At 43.2% G+C, this 25,769-nt stretch overlaps 1 protein-coding gene across 1 annotated transcript in view; it reads right to left on the reverse strand.

The window, feature by feature from the left end:
- Nucleotides 1–25,769, reverse strand: part of LOC133104264 (protein sidekick-1-like) — a 310,718-nt gene that overhangs the window by 111,457 nt on the left and 173,492 nt on the right. Inside the window, exon 5 of the mRNA XM_061209894.1 lies at nt 7,087–7,220. Coding sequence (XP_061065877.1) covers nt 7,087–7,220 — 134 coding nt within the window. The remainder of the gene's footprint in view (nt 1–7,086; nt 7,221–25,769) is intronic.

Raw genomic sequence — 25,769 nt, forward strand, 5'->3', positions numbered from 1 at the left:
TCATAGCCTCTGAAAAAAGTATGTATATAAATTAAAAATTCCCAGCAACCATATGCCTCTGGGGTTAAAAAAACCCTCTTGGATTGAGTTATTGCTACAGTTATTATTTGCAGTCTGTAAAAGATAAATACATGTATAACAAATTTTGATGAATATTATATATAAAAGAAAAAAAATCACTGGAAATGCATCTCTCCAAGAGATGGATGCAAGGTTTACCCTAATTCTAATCCTACTTTTCTTTTTTGTAAAAATAACTGCTGGGAAATTTTGCTCATAGAAAAAAGTAGATGAGAATGGAGGGAATTTTGTTATAGAAACATCTCTCAATTGTTTAAACACCTCTGAGTATACCAAAAGTCACAGGGTAATTTATTAGTTAGGATAGACTACTTTTTGTTCCAATAACAAATAAACCCTGAAATCTCAGTGCTTAGCACACCAAGTTTTATTTCCCACTTATATCGAGTCCCATTCAGCCGAGGTGATTCTCCAGGGCTGTTCTTTCCATGCATTAATTCGGCCTCTGGGCAGCTTCTACCTGGCGGCTCTACCATCTCCATGTGTGGCCCGGCCACTGTGGGCCCCAGGGGGAAGGCAGAGCATGAGGGTGACTTGCTGGTTCTTAAACACATGGCCTGGAAGTGACACACTCCCTTCTACTCCACATTGAGTGGAGTTAGTCAGTGGCTCCAAACTGCGGGTGGGCTGGAAATGTCTTCTTGTCCTAAGAGCAAGGGGACTTTCTATCACTTAGCAATCAATCACCAGAAATTATTTGTAATAAAATGTCAGCTGACAATGCATTTGGGTGTTGCCTCATTTTGTAGACAGCAGGGAATTGAGAACTCCTGATTTATAAAATGATTTATTTCCCAGTTACTAGAGCACTTCACTTTCCCAGTTCTGACACTGATATTTAGAATTATCCCTTTGTTTGGCACCTGGAAGTTTCTAGCCTCAGATAATGCCTGTACTAAAGATTCGGGATGGATGTGACACGTGCCCATAAGAGAAGAGCCCCCTGACACACAGGCATCCTCAGGATGATCTGATTTTAATTTTTTAAATTTTTTAATTTTTAATTTATTATTATTGTTATTATTATTATTTTTGGCCTTGCTGCAGCTTGCGGGATCTTAGTTCCCCAACCAGGGATCGAACCTGGACCTCGGCAGTGAGAGCGCCAAGTCCTAACCGCTGGACCGCCAGAGAATTCCCAGGATTATCTGATTTTTGGAAAGTGTGTAAGAAAGCACCTGGAAACAGATGTCCTGAGAATTATACATGCCTGCTCACCCTCTTGGAGACCTGTGTGCACCCTGAGAGGTACTCATAGCCCGATGTGAAGAGTGTTGCTTCGGGAGAGTGAGGACGTTGGGCATCGCAAATGTGTTCAAAAGTTGAGGGCAAATTATAATTCATGGTTTAACCCAATGCCCTAAGATTTACAAAGGGTGAAATTAGGCTGAAATAAGTCACAAAGGGGAAAAGAAAGACAGACTGGGATGAGGAGAGATGGGAATTCCATGGAAAGAACATGAGTAGATAACAAAAATAACCCAGTTTTGTCTTGTGGAGGTGAGAAGAGAATTAGGGCCTCATTATTTTTTAATCACTTTGTCCTTTTTTTCTCAAGTCTGGTTGAGAATACCCAGCTGTACGCTTCTTCTAAACCTCATTCACCACCATTTATACATACATTGGGTTCGGAAACAAACTGTTAGGACTGGCATTTTCATTTGTGTCTTTGAACTGAAACCATAAGAAGAAAACAAACCCCTAATGCTATCGTGCAGATGGGGTCAATCAGTGGGATGGCTCCGTCACACTTCGCATGCCAAGCTGCCCCAAGGGAGATCTAAAAATTCTCATTTTCAAGGTGCACAGCATGCCTTCCTATATCTGTTTGCTTTCAGAACTTTCCAATGGGCTGTGGTTTCACCTTTGCCCGGTAGGTGGATTTACGTATTTGTGTACTTAGTTTTAACTGAACTAACTCTCACAGGGTAGATAACTGGATACAAAAGTACACCTGGGAAGAACTCACAGATGTGAGTTACTCACAAGTCTAGCACAAACGAGCGACACAGACACAAATGGCAACACTGACACCTGTGCTCTCCATCAGCCACGTTCCAGGACAAACGGTCCTCTGTAATCAGATGTTGGAAGAACTTGTCCAGAGAACAAACTATCAGGAAGACCAAGTAAAGTATGGATTTTCATTCACAAACGGTATATTGTGCTGTGAGACATGAACTAAAGATGGAATGAAACTTTCATGATTAGCAAGATACCGTTTATTTCACCTTCCAGTATTTCACCTTTTTGTATGACAGCTAAACACTCGTACTTTATAAACAGCTCAGTATCCATATACCAGGGGTGAATGTCAAGGCTTCCTTACTGATGGTGTGCCTATAAAAAGGCTTCAGAGACCACAGCCTAGACTTAGCTCCTTCCATAACCAGCTCCGGGAGGTCTGGGCAGAGCGTGTCGTATGCTTCATTACATACCCTACTTAGCAGGTCAATACACGCTAAACGATTAAACACATCATTTTACTGTAGAGTACACTTCCTGTTTATGTTTCTGAAAATTCTGGCAGTCAAGTACCATTTACCCTACAAAGCCATAGCTGGATCTGAAATCGGTCATTTATAATATAGACACTGCCTCAGGATCGCTCTTTAATAACATTTCAAACCGTTCCTACGCCTTTGGCCATCCAATTCATGTCAAAGAACAACTGAAAGGCTTATGCCTGGCCCTTCTCTCCCTATAACGTTAGAAGCATGAAGAAAATAAGACAGAATTTTATCCGGGCACACAAAAGCCATGTTTTACAGGGCAGTCCTCTTGGACTACTGTTCCTAGACATTATTCTCAGGAATTCACTTTCAACTACTAACCATACATGAGGTCTGCAGTTAAATTAGAATTAGAGAGGACGAAAGAATGTTAAGCGGTCGTCAGAATTAAAAGCAAAGGTTTGCCAGCCTGAAGGAGGATCAGTTGAAATGATACCCCACCTGCAACTGTTGTTTGAGGAGCAGACATTAAAATGAGAGAGGCGAAAAACGCAGGAAGGAGAGAGGCAGTCATTTCTTTTCTAATCTAAGCTTCATCTCCAGCAGAGAATCTCATTACGCTGGACATTCTGAAGATTGGGTCAGAGCTGATCATGTGTCTAAGGTATGTACAATGGCATTTAAACAATTAGTTAATCACTGTACAGAATTCTTCTCCTCTTCAAAAAGAAACTCCCATTTACATATTAATTCAGTTCGGAAGACCTGATCCACACAAGTTAACTCAATGTAAAATCTTCAAAGTGAAAACCAAAAACAGGTTGACAGGTGTATAAAGCTTGCCTGAGTTTGACCTCAGAATGGAAATGTGTACTCTCAGGCGAGTTCAGCCCATTCTTTTTCTGGTGTGCAGCTGAGCCATGGGAGCCAGCGATGAAAAATTCATGCAGGGTGCTTCAGCAGTCCCACCTATGGCCTTAACATCTGCTGGCTTCACGTCACATTAAAACTTCAAAGTGAATCCACCCCTGAGATGGTGGCAAGCTTTCACTGGGAGCAGGAGAATGGATAGTTCAGAGAAGTCCTCTCCTTCCCGACAGGAAATACCTGTGCAGAGCATGCTGTAACTTACCCTCTTAACCATATAAAAGGGCGGGGGGGAAGTTAAGGGATAATAATGCACAAAACAGCAGGCGGAACCATGACGGGACTGCATTTCACTTCTAATTGTCACGCTTTTTAAAAATTTTATTTATTTTTATCTCAACCGTCTTTATCTTTTGCTTCCCATAAGCTTCAAGTGCAGCCAAAATATTTAGCAACTGAAAAGGTGGTGAGGTTTTGAACTCTCAAGTACACAGTTGCTTGGGAAAATATGTCACCTCCTCCTGTTAGCTGGGGGATAGCGCATCACGCATTTTGATGTTTCGAGGCAAGGCTGGCCCTGGGTGCTACTCCACCTTGACACTAGGCTGTCCCTGCAGGAGGAACAGTTTATTATGACGACTGCAAACAAGAGGTGGGCCGCACAGCACTTTCCACTTTTAAATTAATTACCGTACAATCCACCAGGAATTTAATTTCCAGTACCCTACCACCTTGATCGTATTCACTACAGAAAGGTTCCCTACTTTATTCTCCGGATGCCAAGGGAAAATTTATCATCGTTAAATGATAATTGGCTGTAATATCTTTAGATTCTTCAGAATTGCTGGCTGGCAAGTTTTTAAAATTTTTCATCAATCTCGTTTGGTGTTTTTATGAAGCCTACATTAGAAAAAAAAAAAAAAGATGTCTAAGGCTGCAGAACACACGGCATCTTACTACCTGCATGAATAGGTCTTGAGAGCATCTAACTCCATAATAAATCCGGCGGGGTTGTACACGCTCCGTATTTCACAGCCTCACACGGTGCCGGCAGGGGAGTCCTGAACTGCAGTTTCCCCCCTTACAGCGTTCATTGCAGTCCAGAAAGGAGCAAATTTAAACAATCAGTTCTGGGGAATTCCCTAGCAGTCCAGTGGTTAGGAACTCCGAGCTTCCACTACAGGTGCAAGGGTTCAATCCCTGGTGGAGGAACTAACATCCCAAAAACCAAGTAGCATGGCCAAAAAGATTAAGACATAAGTAAATAAAAATGAAAATAAATAAACAGGGACTTCCCTGGTGGCGCAGTGGTTAAGAATCCACCTGCCAGGGTTCGATCCCTGGTCCGGGAAGATCCCACATGCCGCGAAGCAACTAAGCCCGTGTGCCACAAGTACTGAGCCTGCGTGCCTAGAGCCTGTGCTCCGCAACAAGAGAAGCCACCGCAATGAGAAGCCCGCACACCGCAACGAAGAGCAGCCCCTGCTCGCCGCAACTAGAGAAAGCCCGCGCACAGCAACGAAGACCCAATGCAGCCAAAAATAAGTAAATAAAATTTAAAAAAAGAGACTATTTTAAAAATAAATAAATAAACAATCAATTCTGGGGTTTTCTGCAGATTTATCAAGACTTCTGATATTTAGAGCTTTTCAAAATAGAATTTTAGTGAGAAAATGCATGATTGGGTGCCCTTTAAATTTTAGGTAAATCTAACACATCAACAGTGAGGTTCACCCAAGAATTAAAATAAGGCCGTTTCCTCAACCTCCTTACTTGTCACATTTTACCTGGTCCCCATAAAAAGCAAAGAACACAGACGGGAGCAGAATGCAGGTTTTCTCCTAAGATTTAAAATAAGTCCGTCCATACCATCAACTTCCTTATATCTCACCTTCTACACATTTTACCCAGTGCTAACGAAAAGATAAAACTACACAAGGGAATGAAATGCAAGGCAATTAATTATAATATTTATGAGCTGCTTCCAATATGCTTCTTGGTTAGAGTAGACACTGAAATTACTAAAAAATTTACATATTCCAATTATCTAACGCATGGTATGGCGTTAGTACGGCAACTTACAAATTCACTGTATTCGTTTTATTTTCTACTGGCTTTGTAGAGTAGGCATGTAGGAAACAACTAGGTGTGGACTATTTCATACCTTCGTGATGTTAGCATCAAGTTAACCAGAATATTTGTGGAATTTTTTCCCCCCTCTTCTGATAGACTAAGGTCAATTTTTTTGTTTCTGATTCAGAATTCCACCAATTTGACCTATTATTATCCTGGTATGTATATTACAATTGAGTGCTGAATCAGATTTGCTAAACAGAATAAACGGCTCTAATTATAAAAGTTGGAAGTCATTAAAATTATCACAATATATTTAATAACAAAATTTCCATCTTTTATTATTAATACTGAAAAATCTCCATAAATCATTCTTTTTCTACTATGATTCTTGATTCATAGGGTCCTTTAAATAGCAGTACAACATGCACTGGACTTTGTGAGCCCTACACCTAATCAATGGATACAACTCTCCAAAGCACCGCAAAGGCCCCGCTGATGGCCAGACCTGCGCCGCCTGTGGTCTGGAGCTGAGGACTCAATTCCTAGAAATTAGGAGCTGGTGGCAGGGTGGTGGCCACCTAGGAGCACTTGCCGGGCATGTGGGAGCACACGCAGTTAATGCCCACTGTCTCCTGACCATGGTGCTGTTCACCCAGTAAACTCTGTTAGGCCTAAAGCAACTGTATCCCTCAAGGACCAGGAGTAGCAAACACTACGGTCTATCCCGCATATGAAACAAAACTTTTCAAACTACCCGAAGGGGAAAGCCATTCCTTCAAGGTGGTTTTTAAAAAGATGAAATCTACCACTATACAGACAAATCCACTTAACTTACTCTCGTATGACATGATCATGATATTTTGAAATCTACCATGACCATTTCCCAACTGTATTTTCTCAACAGCATAATCACTGCATTTCATACCATGAAGCTTCACGCTGCAGACATTTGGTGGCATCTCTGAGATGCACCGTTCGCTCTCTTTTAGCTCCGAGTTCTTGCTTCTGGTCATTTCCCCCTTCTCCGGCAATCAACTCTTCCTAGTAGAATTTCTGGAGCCTTCTTTCAAAGGCCAAATATTTAAACTAAGTTGCCTCAAACTAAAACATCCTTAAATTAACTGAATATTTAACTGTGATGTGTGTGTATTTTCTTCATGATCCGGGCTTTTAGTTCCTCTTAAGATATACTCCTAATTTTAACACAACTTAGTATATATATTTTCTCAAAGATTTTTTTTTAAATTAAAGTAAAATAACATAACCTGTGGCTTAATCTAGTCTCAAGTTTCATGGATACAACTCCTTATAAGCCAAAAGATGTTTTGTTGTTGTTAAAAACCATACACATGAACAGAGTACAACAGCAAAAATGTTATTTTAAATTCCCCCAAACAAATAAGATCCTGTATTTAGAATTACCGGTCAGATTCACATTTTCTGCCTATCAGTTCAAAGAAAGCAACTATAGACACTGGATCAATACTGAACCATAACCACTAACCCAGAGAGGTAAGATTTATTGCAAAATGTCCCTTGAGATGGTGGTTATTAATTAAATCCAGAATTTACTGCTTTCACAATGACCATGTGGGATTTTGGCACTCACTTGCTATGCTCAGGTGAATGAGCGGGCTGGTCTTGTTCTCCCCATTCCTCTCGTTGACGGCCTGCACGTAGTAAGCCCCTGCGTCGCTGGCCGTCGCTGCCAGGATCACTAGCTGGTTCTCCAGCGTGATGGCTCTGCGTCAGGGAAGAGAAGAGACAGTGTCAAGGCCGGTCCATGGAACTTCGTATTTGTAAGACAGATTAATTTACTAGGCCGACCATAAGGGAATGTCCAGAGTTGTTATTGTTATTGTTGTTGTTGTTGTTGTTTTAAAGGTTAAAAAAAGATCTGGAAGGACAAAAACAAATCCCCAGGCCGACTTGAGGGATGAGGTGGTGGCTGAGCCTGTGCAGGTCCAATGATGTGCTGGCTCCTGCCAGGGGTCTGGGAGCTCCAGGCGCCACGTCCGTACCTACCCTGGTTGTGCAGAAGACGGCCTTTTGGAAGATACACATCCAGAGTTTGTTACGACTCAAAGGTTCCTCTGGGAATTCGTAACAAGACAGGTTAGAAGAAACTCTGGAAGAGCTGGCCTTTTTCTTTCAGGCAGGGCTATGTGATCACACTGGACCACCAAACCCTGGACCCGGGGCGACGAAATTTACTGTGATTTCTCCACTCCCAGGGAGCCTCATTAGAGACTTTGTACATCTATTTATAGACTAACGGGTAAAAGAAAAGTTGTTAGTGGGCATAGTGCTCACCCCTTCAACTCAATTTCCCCATAATTACTAACCCCAGGGCTGCATATTCTCCACCTCTGCTATCTCCCCACACCCTCAGGTGCAGACCAACAGTCTAGGTGATCATCCCTGAATCCTTCTCATATATTCCAATTCTACTGTGAAAAGGAATCTCTGAGACACATTTGGCCCACCCTCCTTCTCTTAAGAAATGAGAAAACGGAGGATCAGAGAGGTTAAGTTGTTTTTCCAAGGTAAAACAGCAAGGTAACAATACCAGAGGGAGGACTAGGTCTCCTCACATGTAGACTGGTGCTCTGCCAACCATACCATACACAGACTCTCGCCCTTACTTATTTAAAAGAAGAAGAAGAAGAAAAACAACAAAGACACAAATTCCATAAATCCAAATAATCTTTCAGTAAATGGGTGCCCCAGTATCCTTTGCTCATGTTATAGTTCTATATTCTTTTTACTAGTTAAGGAGGTTGGGGGGTAGAACCTGTTAAAAAACAAAAAAAAAAAACAAAGGTAAGTGATCTTTTCCTTGGCTGGTGAAGTGCACTTTGAGGGTCAGACACATTCTGAGCACCAAAATGTCATTTAGCCTACACTCTCATGTTCAAAACACTAGGAAACTCCTGGGACCCTGGAGTCCCACAATTGTGTCACTCTACGGATGAATAGTTTTATTTGTTCATTTTTAATGCTAGATAGTCATAGCCCTTCTAGAGTCAGCTAAACTAAGATCTCTATTCTAGTAACATAAAAAAACATGCAGGATGTAAAACCGGGGCCTCCTGTAGTGTCAGGGCCTCTTTGGTTATCAAAGAGGAAATCAAAAACTACCTAGAAACAAATGACAATGAAAACACCATGATCCAAAACCTATGGGATGCAACAAAAGCAGTTCTAAGAGGGAAGTTTATAGCAATACAATCCTACCTCAAGAAACAAGAAAAATCTCAAATAAACAACCTAACCTTACACCTAAAGCAATTAGAGAAAGAACAACAAAAAAACCCCAGTTAGCAGAAGGAAAGAAATCATAAAGATCAGATCAGAAATAAATGAAAAAGAAATGAAGGAAATGATAGCAAAGATCAATAAAACTAAAAGATTGTTCTTTGAGAAGACAAACAAAACTGATAAACCTTCAGCCAGACTCATCAAGAAAAAAAGGGAGAAGACTCAAATCAACAGAATTAGAAATGAAAAAGGAGAAGTAACAACTGACACTGAAGAAATACAAAGGAGAGAATACTACAAGCAACTATATGCCAATAAAATGGACAACCTGGAAGAAATGGACAAATTCTTAGAAAAGCACAACCTTCTGAGACTGAACCAGGAAGAAACAGAAAATATAAACAGACCAATCACAAGTGCTGAAATTGAAACTGTGAATAAAAATCTTCCAACAAACAAAAGCCCAGGACCAGACGGCTTCACAGGCGAATTCTACCAAACATTCAGAGAAGAGCTAACACCTATCCTTCTCAAGCTCTTCCAAAATATAGCAGAGGGAGGAACACGGCCAAACTCATTCTATGAGGCCACCATCACCCTGATACCAAAACCAGACAAAGATGTCACAAAAAAAGAAATTATAGGCCAATATCTCTGATGAACATAGATGCAAAAATCCTCAACAAAGTACTAGCAAACAGAATCCAACAGCACATTAAAAGAATCATACACGATGATCAAGTGGGGTTTATCCCAGAAATGCAAGAATTCTTCAATATATGCAAATCAATCAATGTGATACACCATATTAACAAATCGAAGGATAAAAACCATATGATCATCTCAATAGATGGTGAAAAAGCTTTTGAAAAAATTCAACACCCATTTATGATAAAAACTCTCCAGAAAGTAGGCATGGAGGGAACCTACCTCAACATAATAAAGGCCATATATGACAAACCCACAGCCAACATCATTCTCAATGGTGAAAAACTGAAACCATTTCCTCTAAGATCAGGAACAAGACAAGGTTGCCCACTCTCACCATTATTATTCAACATAGTTTTGGAAGTTTTAGCCACAGCAATCAGAGATGAAAAAGAAATAAAAGGAATCCAAATCGGAAAAGAAGAAGTAAAACTGTCACTGTTTGCAGATGACATGATACTATACACAGAGAATCCTAAAGATGCTACCAGAAAACTACTAGAGCTAATCAATGAACTTGGTAGAGTAGCAGGATACAAAATTAATGCACAGAAATCTCTTGCATTCCTATACACTAATGATGAAAAATTTGAAAGAGAAATTAAGGAAACACTCCCATTTACCATTGCAACAAAAAGAATAAAATATCTAGGGATGAACCTACCTAAGGAGACAAAAGACCTGTATGCAGAAAACTATAAGACACTGATGAAAGAAATTAAAGATGATACAGACAGATGGAGAGATATACCATGTTCTTGGATTGGAAGAATCAAAACTGTGAAAATGACTATGCTACCCAAAGCAATCTACAGATTCAATGCAATCCCTATCAAATTACCAATGGCATTTTTCACAGAACTAAAACAAAAAAATTCACAATTTGTATGGAAACACAAAAGACCCCGAATAGCCAAAGCAATCTTGAGAAAGAAAAACAGAGCTGGGGCTTCCCTGGTGGTGCAGTGGTTGAGAGTCTGCCTGCCAATGCAGGGGACACGGGTTCGGGCCCTGGTCTGGGAGGATCCCACATACCGCGCAGCGGCTGGGCCTGTGAGCCACAATTGCTGAGCCTGCGCATCTGGAGCTTGTGCTCCGCAACAAGAGAGGCCGCGGTGGTGAGAGGCCCGCGCACCGCGATGAAGAGTGGCCCCCACTTGCCGCAACTAGAGAAAGCCCTCGCACGGAAACGAAGACCCAACACAGCCATAAAAAAAAAAAAAAGAAAATTAATTAAAAAAAAAAAAAAAAAAGAAAAACAGAGCTGGAGGAATCAGGCTCCCTGACTTCAGACTATACTACAAAGCTACAGTAGTCAAGACAGTATGGTACTGGCACAAAAACAGAAATATAGATCAATGGAACAGGAGAGAAAGCCCAGAGATAAACCCATGCACATATGGTCACCTTATCTTTGATAAAGGAGGCAAGAGTATACAATGGAGAAAAGATAGCCTCTTCAATAAGTGGTGTTGGGAAAACTGGACAGCTACATGTAAAAGAATGAAATTAGATCACTTCCTACCACCATACACAAAAATAAACTCAAAATGGATTAAAGACCGAAATGTAAGGCCAGAGACTATAAAACTCTTAGAGGAAAACATAGGCAGAACACTCTATGACATAAATCACAGCAAGATCCTTTTTGACCCACCTCCTAGAGAAATGGAAATAAAAACAAAAATAAACAAATAGGACCTAATGAAACTTAAAAGCTTTTGCACAACAAAGGAAACCATAAAAAAGACCAAAGGACAACCCTCAGAATGGGAGAAAATATTTGCAAACGAAGCAAGTGACAAAGGATTAATCTCCAAAATATACAAGCAGCTCATGCAGCTCAATATCAAAAAAACAGACAACCCAATCCAAAAATGGGCAGAAGACCTAAATTGACATTTCTGCAAAGAAGATATACAGATGGCCAACAAACACATGAAAAGATGCTCAACATCACAAATCATTAGAGAAATGCAAATCAAAACTATAGTGAGGTATCAACGCACACCAGTCAGAATGGCCATCATCAAAAAATCTACAAACAATAAATGCTGGAGAGGGTGTGGAGAAAAGGGAACCCTCTTGCGCTGTTGGTGGGAATGTAAATTGATACAGCCACTATGGAGAACAGTAGTTCCTTAAGAAACTAAAAATAGAGCTACCATATGACCTAGCAATCCCACTACTGGGCATATACCCTGAGAAAACCATAATTCAAAAAGAGTCATGTACCACAATGTTCATTGCAACACTATTTACAATAGCCAGGACATGGAAGCAACCTAAGTGTCCATCGACAGATGAATGGATAAAGAAGATGTGGCACATATATACAATAGAATATTACTCAGCCCCTAAAAAGAAATGAAATTGAGTTATTTGTAGTGAGGTGGACGGACCTAGAATCTGTCATACAGAGTGAAGTAAGTCACAAAGAGAAAAACAAATACTGTATGCTAACACATATATATGGAATCTAAAAAAAAGAAAATAATGGTTCCGATGAACCTAAGGGCAGAACAGGAATAAAGACACAGACGTAGAGCATGGACTTGAGGACATGGAGAGGGGGAAGGGTTAACTGGGACGAAGTGAGAGAGTGGCATTGACATATATACACTACCAAATGTAAAACAGATAGCTAGTGGGAAGGAGCTGCATAGCACAGGGAGATTAGCTCAGTGCTTGTGACCACCTGGAGGTGTGGGATAAGGAGGGTGGGAGGGAGACGGAAGAGGGAGGGGATATGGGGATATATGTATGCATATAGCTGATTCACTTTGTTATACAGCAGAAACTAACACAACAATGTAAAGCAATTATACTCCAATAAAGATGTTAAAAAAAACATGCAAAATAAATAACTTCTCATGAGAAATTTTAGCATAATAAAACTTTTTCTTCCTGCTACCTTCTAAAACCTTTTTCAAAACCTCTTGATTTTCAGACATTTTATAAGATTATCTTAAGAAGTTACTGCTTATTCAGGGTTCCCTCAGGATATATTACAGTTTGAGGTCTCTACGACTAACTTACCTCATTTCTCATTTAAGAAAATTTCCCTATTAAGAAGTTTTCAATTTTTAGTCCCATAAAAATATTTCAAAAAAGCTTTACTATAATTATTTATGACTCCTTTATAGATTCCTTTATAGAACCATAGAAATTGTTCCATTTTATTTTAGTATATGTTACACTGGCACCTAAAATTAAATATCAATATTTATTACACATGAAGTTACACATTTAATAGTACAATTTAAAAACTGAATATATCATAACTTTTTTCTTTAACATCTGATTTTTGCCATGGTAATTTCAAATATGCCTATTATTCCTCAGAATTATTCTCCAAAAAGTCCATTAATTCTCTATTATTTATGATGTTGTTTCAAGGGTATTGAAAATTTAAAAGTACATAAAGAATAGAAATATTAAAGTTTACATCTGTTATAATTTATAGATTTAAGCTCATTTTTTCTTTTAAATTTCAGTAGTAAAGTCAAAAGTCATGAAGAAAAACCTATCTATTGCCAAAAAGAACACCACAAAAATGCCCAAACTTTAGAGAACATTAGATTAATGAGGATCAATTCCCCAGAAGACTTTATTCTTTTTTCCTATCCATCTCTTTCTGAACAGGGCATTTCTACAAAAGAAACAGATTTTCTTAATGAAAACTAAAATATCTAAAAACATTCATCAAATTCAAAATTCTGGTGATTGTTATAATGCTTAAGAAGAAGAACAATTTTTAAAGATAATGAAGTAGGTACCAAGCATCCGTGCTCTTAGTCTTCTTTCCCAAGAGACCCTGACTTTGCTGTGGTGCCCATGCCTTCCCCAGGCAGCCACGTGATGTGAGGAAGTCAGCCGGCCCCGTTCCCAGCACCAGGTTTGCCACCCCAGCAGTGTTCAAGACAGTGAGGAACTGCCATGGGACCCAAGTTGCCCAGTCAGACCAACAGGAAGGACCGTGCTTGGGGCCAGTCAGGACACATGCTGCCCTGTGGGCTGCTGGTGGCCACCTTTACAACCCTGAGGGAAGGCAGTGTGTAAACAAAAGGAGGAGGAAGGACAGAATTTTGAGAATCAGAACAAATTAGACCACAGCCTGAATGTAATGATGAGAAGTAAGCTAAGAGATCCTTTAAGACGACCCTTATATTTGTTCATAAAATATTCAGTGATAACTTTAGGTTACTACGTTGGGGCTGACTTCCAACGTCTACCCCACATCCCACCCTTTGACAGCAGCACTGTGGTGTGAGAACTGACCCCACCTGTGGGTCAAGGTTATCCAATCCCTCCTGCTAGTGACTAACAGAGGAAACAAGGCTTAAGCCAGTCAGCCTACGGCATATACCTGGGGACTGTCATTGGTCTGGGGTGGCCACACCTAAGTTAGTTCATCAGATCAATGGGCAGGATCTCCATCTCACGGCTGGGGCTCAGGCTTTTTCTCCCTCCACTAGATGTGAACAAGGAAGCATGTTGCTCCAGATGTTCATGGTGACAATTTTGTGGCTGTGAGGGGAACAACCTTAACATGAAGCTGACAATGTTAGCGGCAGGACAAAGAGAATGGAAAGCACCCAGGTCCTTGACCTTGAGAACCTGGTGGGATCAGTGAACTGTCCTGCAGCCTTCTTGTCTCTGGACTTCTCATTTCACGAGGTAATGTACTTTACTAGTGCTTAAACTTGTTAAGTTAGGGCTTCTGTTACTAGAAGTGAAATACATCCTGATACAGATTCAAAACAGCATACACAATAGCATCAATTTAGGGTAAAAAAAAACCCAAAGAAAACCTAAAACATGTGTATACTCTGTGCATAGAAAAATAATCCCATATATATCAGTCTATCTATATGTATACACGAAATGTTAACAGTGGCCAGCTCTGAGTAGAAAGATTCCAAGTTATTTTCTTTCAATTTCTATTTTTTAAAATATTTTTCCAATTTTTCCATAAGAAATATCACTTTAGTTATCCAACGAAAAATTTTCAAACTGAGTGCAAGGGTATGCTAAGTAATTATGGTAGCAAAATTTAATAATTTGTCCGTATTTATGAACTACGTGGCTTTTACTATAATGTAATTCCAAAGTACTAATTTAAAACTTACACTGATTATATAGGAAAATTACAGTATTAAGCCAGAGATTTTCTTTTAACTTTATTAAAATAACTATACGTATGGTTTTATGTAAAATTATTTCCTTAGTATTTCCCATCTTAATTCTACATTTCAAAATGAAATCTTATAATTCTAACTTCTAATTCCATGGAATAATAATAAAGAAAATAAGAAAGAAAAATGAAAGCACTTAGTCCCGTATGGGTGAAATGTGCTGCAGCTCAGGAAACCGGAATGCTGGATCCATAAAGAGGGAGTTAGAGGGTTACCAGCTACGGGCTGTGAGCGCAGGGGGCTTTTCATGCGGCCAGTTGCCCTTAATAGTGGAGATTCCTGACCAAGGAAACACTGCAGTTCCACAGAAGAATACTCGTTCGAATGGACATTCTCTAAGTGCTTTGGGTTTACACTTGATTCTCCCAGCGCTTTCTTGAGGCAGTGGGCAAAATAAGAACTCTCTGCTTCAGAAAAGATGAAACCTCCTAGGAGCTACTGGGGGTCTTTGACCATCAGCATTGATCAAAAACACCTGTGGGGGGCTTCCCTGGTGGCGCAGTGGTTGACAATCTGCCTGCCAATGCAGGGGACACGGGTTCGAGTCCTGGTCTGGGAGGATCCCACATGCCGCGGAGCAACTAAGCCCGTGAGCCACAACTACTGAGCCTGCGCGTCTGGAGCCTGTGCTCCACAATGGGAGAGGCTGCGACAGTGAGAGGCCCGCGCACCGCGATGAAGAGTGGCCCCCGCTCGCTGCAACTGGAGAAAGACCTCGCACAGAAACGAAGACCCAACACAGCCAAAAATAAATAATTTAAAAAAAAAAACAAAAACACCTGTGGGGGAAAAGACCCCTGGGAGGTGGGCTCCTACCCCCAAAGCTTATGCATTTTGTGTACGGGGCTGGGGGGAGGGGAGTCGGCACCCAGCTGGGATATGGTCAAGCGTGCTTCCCCCAACACTAGCCAACATTGAGGAGACGAGGCATTCCCCATGCCACACAGAGCATCTACGTTCAGAGCTGTGACACTAACATATTAATTCTTGAAGCACCAGATTTATGGTTGATGAAAACAGCCCAGGGTGTGCCTGCTCAAGATGATGAAGGGAAAGTCAGGGTATATGTTCCCTTGGATTGCCATGGGGACAGAACCAAATAACTGTATTCACTATTTAGCAACTATCTGCATCCCCAGGCCTGACTTGAGTGGACGGAATACAATCTGAAACCAGGTACACACCGCCCACGTTCCATGGCGCTTAGATGTGATATATTTACAAACCATGAGAAGTAACAGGAAACACTCAATAACTTTCCCTTAAGAGCAGTTTTGGGCCCAAAGGGAGGAGTTCCAGGGGGTACCACCCAAAATTTCCATGACGTACATCAAAACTTTCAATGTAACCCACCCTTTTGCTTTCATAAAAAAATAAAGTGTCTTTGGTATTTAACCTTTGACACTTTTTTAAAAAAGTTTTTATTTATTTATTTATTTTTGGCTGTGTTGGGTCTTAGCTGCTGCGCGGGCTTTCTCTAGTTGCCGCAAGCGGGGGCTACTCTTCGTTGTGGTGTGTGGGCTTCTCATTGCGGTGGTTTCTCTTGTTGCAGAGCACGGGCTCCAGTAGCTGTGGCTTGCAGGCTCAGTAGTTGTGGCTCGCGGGCTTTAGAGCGCAGGCTCAGTAGTTGTGGCGCACGGGCTTAGTTGCTCCGTGGCATGTGGGATCTTCCCAGACCAGGGATTGAACCCGTGTCCCCTGCACTGGCAGGTGGATTCTTAACCACTGCGCCACCAGGGAAGTCCCGATATTTGACACTTTTAACATACAGCAGGATGGTAATACAAACATTGATACACACACTATGATGAAAATTCAGTAAAGGGTTCAGTAAAATAAGAACTTTGCCCATAAAATATAAAAGTATAATTTGGGTCTGTGGTTTTACTATTACAAATGTTAATGCAGCATTTGATTAGTTTCAATTGTCATTCGATTACATCTTTAAAAAAATCAGAGTGCAGAAAAATGCAGAACATTAGTTTTTAAGTCCTTAAAAATAAAAACAAAACATTTAAAATATTCCCCATTTTAATTAAACAACTTTTTAATGGGTTGGTTCTAAGGTTTAGTGTTCTGAGGATAATCTGGATCTCAGGTCTCACAGTTTAATAGCAAGATCAAAGCAGACAACTTCAAAATTGATGAACTTCCCCTACTTGTGTAATTACAAGAACTAAAATTGCTTCCCAGTAGTTTTGGCCATAATGAGTCTCTGGATACTCAGTAAATGTTAAGGCACTGGAATGACATGTTTACTTAGTCAAGAAGTAAACACTTGTTGCTGACCATTCGTTCTGGGTGCAAGAAGAACATTTTATTTATGTATCTATCTATCTATCTATCTATCTATTTATTTATTTATGGCTGCGTTGGGTCTCTGTTGTAACTCCCTTAAAATCATCTGGATTTCAAAAGTATTCAGATGCACACGTGTTCTGCCTTATACACAACTGACCCCAGTATTTCAGCACACAGCCTGACAAATAGTATGTAATCGATAAATAGGTGTTGAAGGAATGAAAAGGTGAAAACATCCAGGTATTCATATTCACATATTTGCTCTCTTCCTTTCTGAGCTTGCAACTACATTTTGGCGCCAGAACCCAGGCAAGGAGAGGAATAACTGAACCTTTTAATAAACGAGCACGGAGCGCCCACTACGTGTACAACGCCATCCAGGGAAGGCAGCTGGGAGATACGGCCATTGGACCAAGGAGCTCGCTCCACGGGAAGAAGACCCCCGAAGGCGTGAGAAGACAAGCGGCAGCTGCGTGAGGCCCCGAACGCGTGCAAATAGTCCACGTGTTCTACAGAATTTTAGGGGAGGAGGGGAGAAGCCAAACAGGTCACGAAATGCGCAGGCCTGACCACACTGACGTGCCAGTGGCAGCTTCCTGAAAGTAAAACGTGAAATCAGAAAGACAGAGCCGGATCTCTAGCCCAGAGCCAGATCTCTAGCCCAGAGCAGGTGTGATTGTTCAGGAACGGAGGGCTGCTCGGGAGGCGACCCGGGAGGAGATACACGTACCCTTCTGCGGCCCCTTCTACCCGCACGTCCCCACTTCCACCTGAGGCTCTGGCCAAGGGCTCCTTTGAGGCAGCACTTCCCCTGAAGGCAGCACATCCAACTCTCTCCCAACCTGTGGGCCTGGTCTGGGGCTTCCCCAACTGCTCTCTAAGGGCCCGGGCCTGGAAGTGTGTCCCAGTCAGCACGGCCGACAGCGGCAGGGAGGAGACTACAGTGGACCACAAAGAAGCAAAGAGGGACTCCCCGCCTGAGTGACAGTGTCTGTCTCTGAATAACAGCAGACAGGAGCCAGCGCTCAGAGTTCACTCATCTTCTCCAGGCCCAGCTCCTGGAGCCTGGGGCAGAGCAGGGCCTGCCTTCAAGTTAGGATCTAGCGTGGTCCACAGAGAATACACCTCCTTTTTCTACCAGAACAAGGTGATTACAGCTGATAGGAAGTAACACCACAGATAAACCGAGGATGAAGTTATCCTGGTGCTTGGTGTTTATACAGAGAGGCCCTTAAAATGTTCAGACAAGTGCGACCTGGATGGAGCAGGGCCTGGAACCAGATCTGGCCCTGAGTCTGTTCTCTGAGGCTCCTTACTTGGGTTTTTCATCTGTGAAAGACGGATAACAGTACTTACACCAGGAAGAAAGCGCAAATCAGGCAATGAAATACTTGAGGTCAACACACAGCCATTCATTCAGTGTGTGCTGGATCTGAATCTGGCTCCCAGGTAGATTCGTATGACAGGTGGTGCATATGAAAAGCAATAAAACAAGGAATGTAGACAACTGTCCTCTTTGGGGGCTAAACAGCAAGTATGTTCTAGAGTTTTAGTTGACAGACCTCCGTACACACACACACACAGCCAGGTGACTGAATTATCAGATTAAAGTCATAAATGATCTGATGCTGCTACTACCTAAAAGTCATCTGCTCAGGGAGCCAAAGTGTAATGATTTAGCAAAGAAGCCCAGGAAAAACTCATTTTCAGATACGTCCCCCCATCTAACACACAAACGGCAAAACCCACTTTACAAGACTTTAATGCTGGAAAATCCCTGGCATCTTCTCAACATGTATTGATGTGTCACAAATAGAATCGACCCCTTTCCTCTAGAAGAGATACCGAACAATGTGAGGGATGGAAAAGAAATGCAGAAATTACAGGGTAGCTTGATATAACTGGCGAAGGATTTATTTCATCAGGGACTTGTGCCCAGCAGAAATATATTTATTTATAGCAGTTTCTTAAAATTTCTAGCTAGTTTTTGAAAGCATTTTAGTCAATTTATTCTTTAGTCAATTTATACTCAGGGGCCTTTTGCTATTTAACTAATTGTCAGCATAGGGCACAAGGAAACGGCCGTGCCATATTTCTGGTGTCATATACCAAAGAATGAAGTGAAACAGGAAGGTTTCAACAGCGCTGAGGTTGAGGCATAAAAATTTCCAGCCAAGCTTTTTTTCTCTGCTAAAACAAATAAACAAAAATTTTTAAAAAGAACAAGACTAAATAAATAAAATGTGTGGAATATGTGTTTTCAGGTCTTTAGGTACAAAGAGTGACCTAAACCCCATTTTTACACTCTGAACAGAATGTAACATCCACTCAAACTAAAAGCCATTTGAAGAGATGGCAGAAAGGCGTCTAAAACTACATGGGCACCAGTGAGAGCCTCTCTGCAGGCGGGCTCTCCATGAGTCCCTCCACCCCTGAGATCCTCTGAAAACAGAGGGCAAAGCTGAAGTAAGTCCACATTATATAGTGATCTAATAAAAACAATACTGAATTCATCCAAAAATTAATGAGTATTTCCACGGCCAAGCAAGACTTTCCCCCAAAGTAAAAGAGCACCAAGACCAGGGCGGCGGCCAACCCAGTGGTACATGCGTCTGGTGAAGGGTTCTGCAGGGTGTGTAGTGACCCTCCTGCGCCTTGGTGAGTTGGGTCATTCCCAAGGCAGGGTGGGGAGAGGGGGTGGACCCAGCCGTTCCTGTGTAGGGTGGGGTCCAGCAAAGCCTGAGGCTGGCGATTCAAGCTTCTAGACAAGTCAGTTCCTCTCTGCATCCCACTTTCTTCAGAGTAAGGCACGCAGAGTGGGCAGAGCACCTGACCCTGTCTCGGCGTGGTGTCCTCTGTGCAGGACTATGTCTGCACGGCAGCATCAAGCGCACGGAGTAGCTGCCATGAAAGAGGAGCTCTCCTTCAAGAGCCCGCAATGGCCGAGGGATCCAGGACAGTCACTAGTGGGGCCCAGGCTTTTCTAAAGGCCTCCACCCACCTTTCAAGTCGGTCCCCATACTAGTTCCTTTTGAAAGAAACGAACTTATTACAAAGGGGCTCTCCTCTTTGTTCATCTCTTTTTGATTATTAAGGGACAGAGCTGTGCCCGCAGAGCTGGGAGCATGGAGCTGACCAGGGCAGAGCCTCAAGTGCTGAAGCGGATCTTCAGCGACGGGGTCCCCAGACGCTGCTCCCCAGACTCCAGGGAGAGATCTTCACGCTCAAGGACAGGACTCCCTTGACAGTGAAGGGGAAAATTAATCTAGAAGCAACACAATTTTCTTGTAACTTCTTTTCCTTCTGGAAACTACTATGGGCATGGCCCTCGTGTGTAAGCAGAATGTCTGTTGGTTCTCTGCCTTCTCGGGGGCCCACGTGCCATCTGTGGTTATGCACAGGCTCTGACACACACAGAGAAATGGGAAACTAATTTATAAGCAAGGTTGGAAATTATTTAAAACCCTGGGCCCCTAAACCGAACTCTCCAGAAGGGTCACCACACCCTTTGTCGATGTGAGACAGACCCCCCTTCCAGGGAGAAGCGCCACCCCCTTCGCAGGCCAGCTGGGGCCCTGGGGCCAGGGTGAGTCCAAAGGCGCTGGACAGAGAGCCGGCTGCACCACGAGCCGCAGCCGGGAGACGGACGTTGGTATTTTCAGAGTTCTGCCAGGTTTCTCCGCGTCCAGGGGTTAGCCTGTTTGTCCGGGGCGATCTCCCCGAGGACTGAGCCTCGAGCCGCTCCCCCATTCATCCCTCTCCCTGGGTGCTTGCAGCTCTTGGAAGGAGCCGGAAGTCCCCTTTGAATCTCCTGCTCTGGGATGGTAAGAGCCAGCTTCTGGGCGCCTGGCGCGGTGCTGAGCCCCTGCAGGACTGTCTCCCCGGGTCCTCCCAGCAGCCAGGGGTGAAGAGCCAGGGTGTGGGTGCAGAGCGGGGCTTCCTCCGACACCCCCTGGGGGCACCAAGCAAGCTGCCCGCCTGCAGGTGGCACAGTCCTCACGCCCCCTCTGCTGACGGGGAGAACAAAGGGACCCACTTCCTAGTGTTGGTGTGAGAAACAAGCGAGACAACGCACAAAAAGCGATGAGAACCACACGTGCACACACCTCAAACTCCAAGACGGTTACTGTTCCCATTATACGGGCGGAAACTGAGGCTCTCAGAGGTGAGAGAACTTTCCCCAAGAAAGGGAAGACTCAAGACTCCCGCCCAGTCCCCTCCCCCGTGCCCACCCCTAGTGTATTCTCTGCGGGCCGGTCTAGACCACCTAGTCTACGCCCTCCCCCGCCCACCCCGGGAGGCAGGAACCGTCCTCAGGGCTAACGGCGCCATGGGCTGCTCAGCATTGCGTCGGGCCCCTTTCTCGCTCTGTCTCCCCTCCACTCCTCTAGGACTCACGTCTGGCCCCAGGGTGGCTAAGAGGGCGCCTGGCACGTGGCGGTGGTGGTGGGAGCCGAGACGTGGTGAAGGAGCGGCGCCGTGGGCCTGGGTGTCAGGACACCCGTGTGTCCACATCTGTCGGGAGGACGGCGGCTCCACGACGCGCCAGACCCCCGTGGGGAGCCCCGCACCTCCGAGGTGTGCGAGCCGGAGGTCCGGGTCCCCTCTCCCCCCCGGCAGAACCCCAAAGCCAGGCCCTCTTGGTTACCGCTGCAGAGGTTCCTGTCTCCACCAGGTCCCGGCTGTTGGTCCTGGAAACGGGGGTCAGGAACAGGAGACCGGGGGTGGGTCATGACAATGAGTGATAATGGTTTCTCCCCTGGAGAGAGGGAATATTTTTTTCTCAAGAACTACCAACTTCGGACTTTCCCTGGAAAAGCTTATGTTACCCTGTGTTTGGGGGCATTAGGATGTGTCTACAATGAGAAAATGAGCAGGTGACTTCAGACTTGCCTGGGTAAATGGCGATATGCCCAAAATAAAGCCATAAATAATTTAAGGGGGCCATTTTGGGAAAGTCTAAGGGTACTGGAAGCATTATTAACCATGACGTGACATGCACCTGTGAGACACAGGCAGTGTGCCTCTTTAGGTAGTTATCACTCACAGCGCCTAGACACCCTAACGGAAATAAAACAAGGAAAGTGGATAAAAATAGAAAAAAGGCAACAGCCGCTTTCCCCGGCGGCCCCCACTTCTTGCCGCTGTTACTGACCACGCAGCTCATTTCCATGACCAACGTAACACAGCAGCATGAGCGTAACTGCGTCCTCCGTCCCTGCAGAGCGCCGCACTGTGTTCCGCAGGTGGCAGTGCATTCGCTCTCGGGCCCGGCCGCGCTGCTCAACGGCCTCCCAGGTGTGTCACAAGCGCCCCAGCTCAGAGCGATACTAGTGAACCAGGCACCAGGTTTTGAACAGAATAAAAGACCCGGGCCAACCCTTACCCGAGTGACACAAAGGTAAAGACCTTTGAGATTTCCTGAAGGAGAGGCCACCTTTGCCGGGAGGAGAGTTAAGAAGGGGCGAACACGCAGCCTAACCCTTACCACGTATTTGGTGGATGAACGTTCTTTGGGTCGGCAGAGCAGTGGCCCCCGAAGACGGCCACGTCCTAACCCCCAGAACCTGTGAACACATTACCTCACCCGGCAGAGGGGCTCTGCAGATGCAGCTAAGTTAAGGGTCTTGATATGGAGAGATGCTCGTGGACCAGCTGGCTGGGTCCGCGCAATCACAAGGGCTCTTAGAAGGGAGAGGAGTCAGGAGAGTCAGGAGAGTCAGGACCAGGGAGACGGCTGAAGGTGCTGCCCGGGCGTGGAGGAGGGGCCGGAGCCCAGGGGTGCAGGTGCCCCAGGAGGCTGAAAGAGGCCAGGAAACAGGTCCTCCCGCACCTTCCAGAAAACACAGCCCTACTGACACCTTGATTTTAGCCTAGTGAGACCAATTTCGGACTTCTGACACCCAGCCAGAACTGTAAGATAGCAAATCTGTGTTAAGTCACTATGTTTGTGGCAATATATTATAGCAATAATGGAAAACTAATCCTCCCGAAAAACTTCAGTTTTCTGGGCTCCAGTTTCTTCACCTCTGAAATGAGAGATTCCTTACCTAGCTCACAGAGTTGTGTGTACTGAAAAAATCAGTGGAAGGTATGTATATGTGCTAAGCATAGGGTCTGACACTATAAATATTCAACAATGTACTTCCCAATATGACACAAATTCAAATTTACGGCAAAACTGATTCAGAGCTTCCTCTGACAGACTGTTGGCAGCATTTATTCATTTATTTGTGATAAGACTAAACGAGAAGATTTTTAATCAAAAGCATTTATAATCTTCCTGTTCCTTTACTTTAGGGCCCTAGTGAGCAGTCTGGGGTAACAGCAGAGATCTAGGAAGGAGGAGGGCCTTGGGGATTCACACTGAGAAGAGAAAGTGAAATCCAGAACTGACCCAGAGAGGAAGGGGAGGGGCGAAGAGGCCAGGCTGGCTACGAGGAGAGAGGATGTGAAGTGACGATTGCGGTTCATCTGAATTTTGTAATTCTTGGAGAGACTGGTAGTGATTTCAATTGCTTTGACAATATTTCTTTTTTGGATGGGCTGTATTATATTTTTTTTGCTTTGCCATCAAGCAGGGATTGCACAAGATCTGTTTCATTCACATGTTCATTCATTCACTCATTCATTCATTTAATCGTGTGACAAACAACTATTGAGTCCTTATTGGAAAGTGTTCTGACAGATCAGAGAGTATAAGGGGGGTTCATCGGTCTCCACACTCCAGTAGGGGCTGTGAGGTCAGGCATCTACCACAATGGCTTAAAGTGCTGGCTCCAACCCTGACACCAGACTGTGGTCTCTAAATGCTGTTTCCACAAAAAGGAACCAGGGCCTTTTGGAGAAATGATTAATTATGGGTCTGGGGCAGGAAATGTACAAGATGAGCCTTGAACATCTGGTATCACATAGGGAGGAAACAATCAAAGACATGGTCATATCAAAAGGACTCAGGAATCAACCTGAAGAAGCTCTCACTGCCCTAAAAGGGCACAATTTGGCATCAATAAGACGGCACACAAATCAGAAAAAAAGAAATAAACTGTCTCAACCTCCAGATAGCCTAGTCTCCATAGAAAATACCCAGAAATCTACCAAAAACAAACCCCCAAACAACTCATGGAACTAATAAGTGAGTTCTGCAAAGGTTTCAGGATACAAGATAGGTATACAAAAACCAACTGTATTTCTATATAGCAGCAACAAGCATGCAAAAATCAAAATTAAAAATACAATACCATTTATAATGGCTCAACAGAAATACTCAGGTGAAAATAGAAACAGGATTCCTATGTGAAAAACTACAAAAACACTGAAGAAAGAAAACAAAACTCTAAATAAATGAAAAGACATACCGAGTTCATAGACTGGAAAACTCAACAAAGTAAAGATTTTAGTGTTCTCCAAACAGGTCTATAGATTTAACATGATTCCTATCAAAATCCCAGAAATATTTTTTGTGGATGTAGGAAAGATATTTTTAAAATTAATATGGAAGGTAAAGAAATTAGAACGGTTAAAACAATTTCGAAAAAGTATGAAGAATCACTCTACCTGATGTTAAGATTTACTATATAACACAGTTATCGGAACAGTGTGGTACTGACAGATGAAAAGACACATAGATCAAGAGGCTACAGACAGGGGCACCACGTGCAAAGGCCCTGGGAGGGGACAGGCGTTGTGTGTTACCACACGGCAAAGGAAGCCACGAAGGCGGGAGCAGACACAGCAGGGAGACGGGGAAGGAGATGCGCTGGGAGCAGCCATGTGGTCTGGAACTTTGCAGACCTTCCTTACTCAGGAAAGCTTATCAATGGGAAGGGCCTGCAGTTTATTGCTCTGAGGTCCTTCTTCCTCCCTTGGTCAAGCTTGGTGACCAGAGCCTCAGGGTTGAGGAGGAAGGAGGAAGGAGACGGGGATACTGACGACACATTGACAACGCGCAGCGGGAATAGATAAGCTCTATAAATGTAGCTCCAAGAACTCAAATGCAGAGCTGAGGCCAGTCAGGGAATTTTACAAAGAAGGATGAAACAGCTCAGTGGACTCTAAGGATCAGGGAACAGGAAGTTGTGCTTTTAATTATAACCTTGCAGTGATGCTGAGAAGAGAATAAATTATATACCCTATTCTCTAAAATACAAGCAGAGACGTTTTAGAAAAGTTTTCATTAAAGCTACCGCAAAGTAAAAAGCAAAAAAACAAAAAACAAACAAACAAAAAAGGTAATGGTGATAAAATATTACTTCAAGCTATAAAAAATAACCGGTTACATGAAATAGCTAATTACATAATAATGCCTCATAAATGAAATAGTAATGTGCCTTACATTATCTTCTGCATCTCTGTCTTCCTTTGCTCAAAAACGGTCAGCTTGGTATGGCTAGTTTAACTGTGCTTTGGGATGTAATAGTAAAATAAAAGGAATTTGCTAAAAACTAGATTTCATTGTGCAAATATCTGAGTTTGGGACATTTCAGTTAGTTAAGAACAAAGCGGTCAGTTGATACGAAAAGAAAGTTAAAGGGAGTTAGCTCAACGAGAACCAAGAATTCTGACGGTAACAACTCTGCCGAACCAAGAACGAACCAGGCTGGCCTGCTGGTATAGCCAGGCTTCTGACACGCCTGTGCGGGTCTGTAAGATAACTCAAATGGTAGAAAGGACTTTTCTCTTTTGATGCAGGAATAGGGTGATCGTGTATGTAGGAAAGATACACATGAAAAATTGAATGCTGTTGTACTTTTTGAGTCATTTGGGATGTGAAGAAAACTATAAGTCTAGTGACGAGCACATCAATACAGCTAGAAATTGTCCT

This window comes from Eubalaena glacialis, chromosome 13 (assembly GCF_028564815.1).
Source record: "Eubalaena glacialis isolate mEubGla1 chromosome 13, mEubGla1.1.hap2.+ XY, whole genome shotgun sequence".
Taxonomy (NCBI): Eukaryota; Metazoa; Chordata; class Mammalia; order Artiodactyla; family Balaenidae; genus Eubalaena; species Eubalaena glacialis.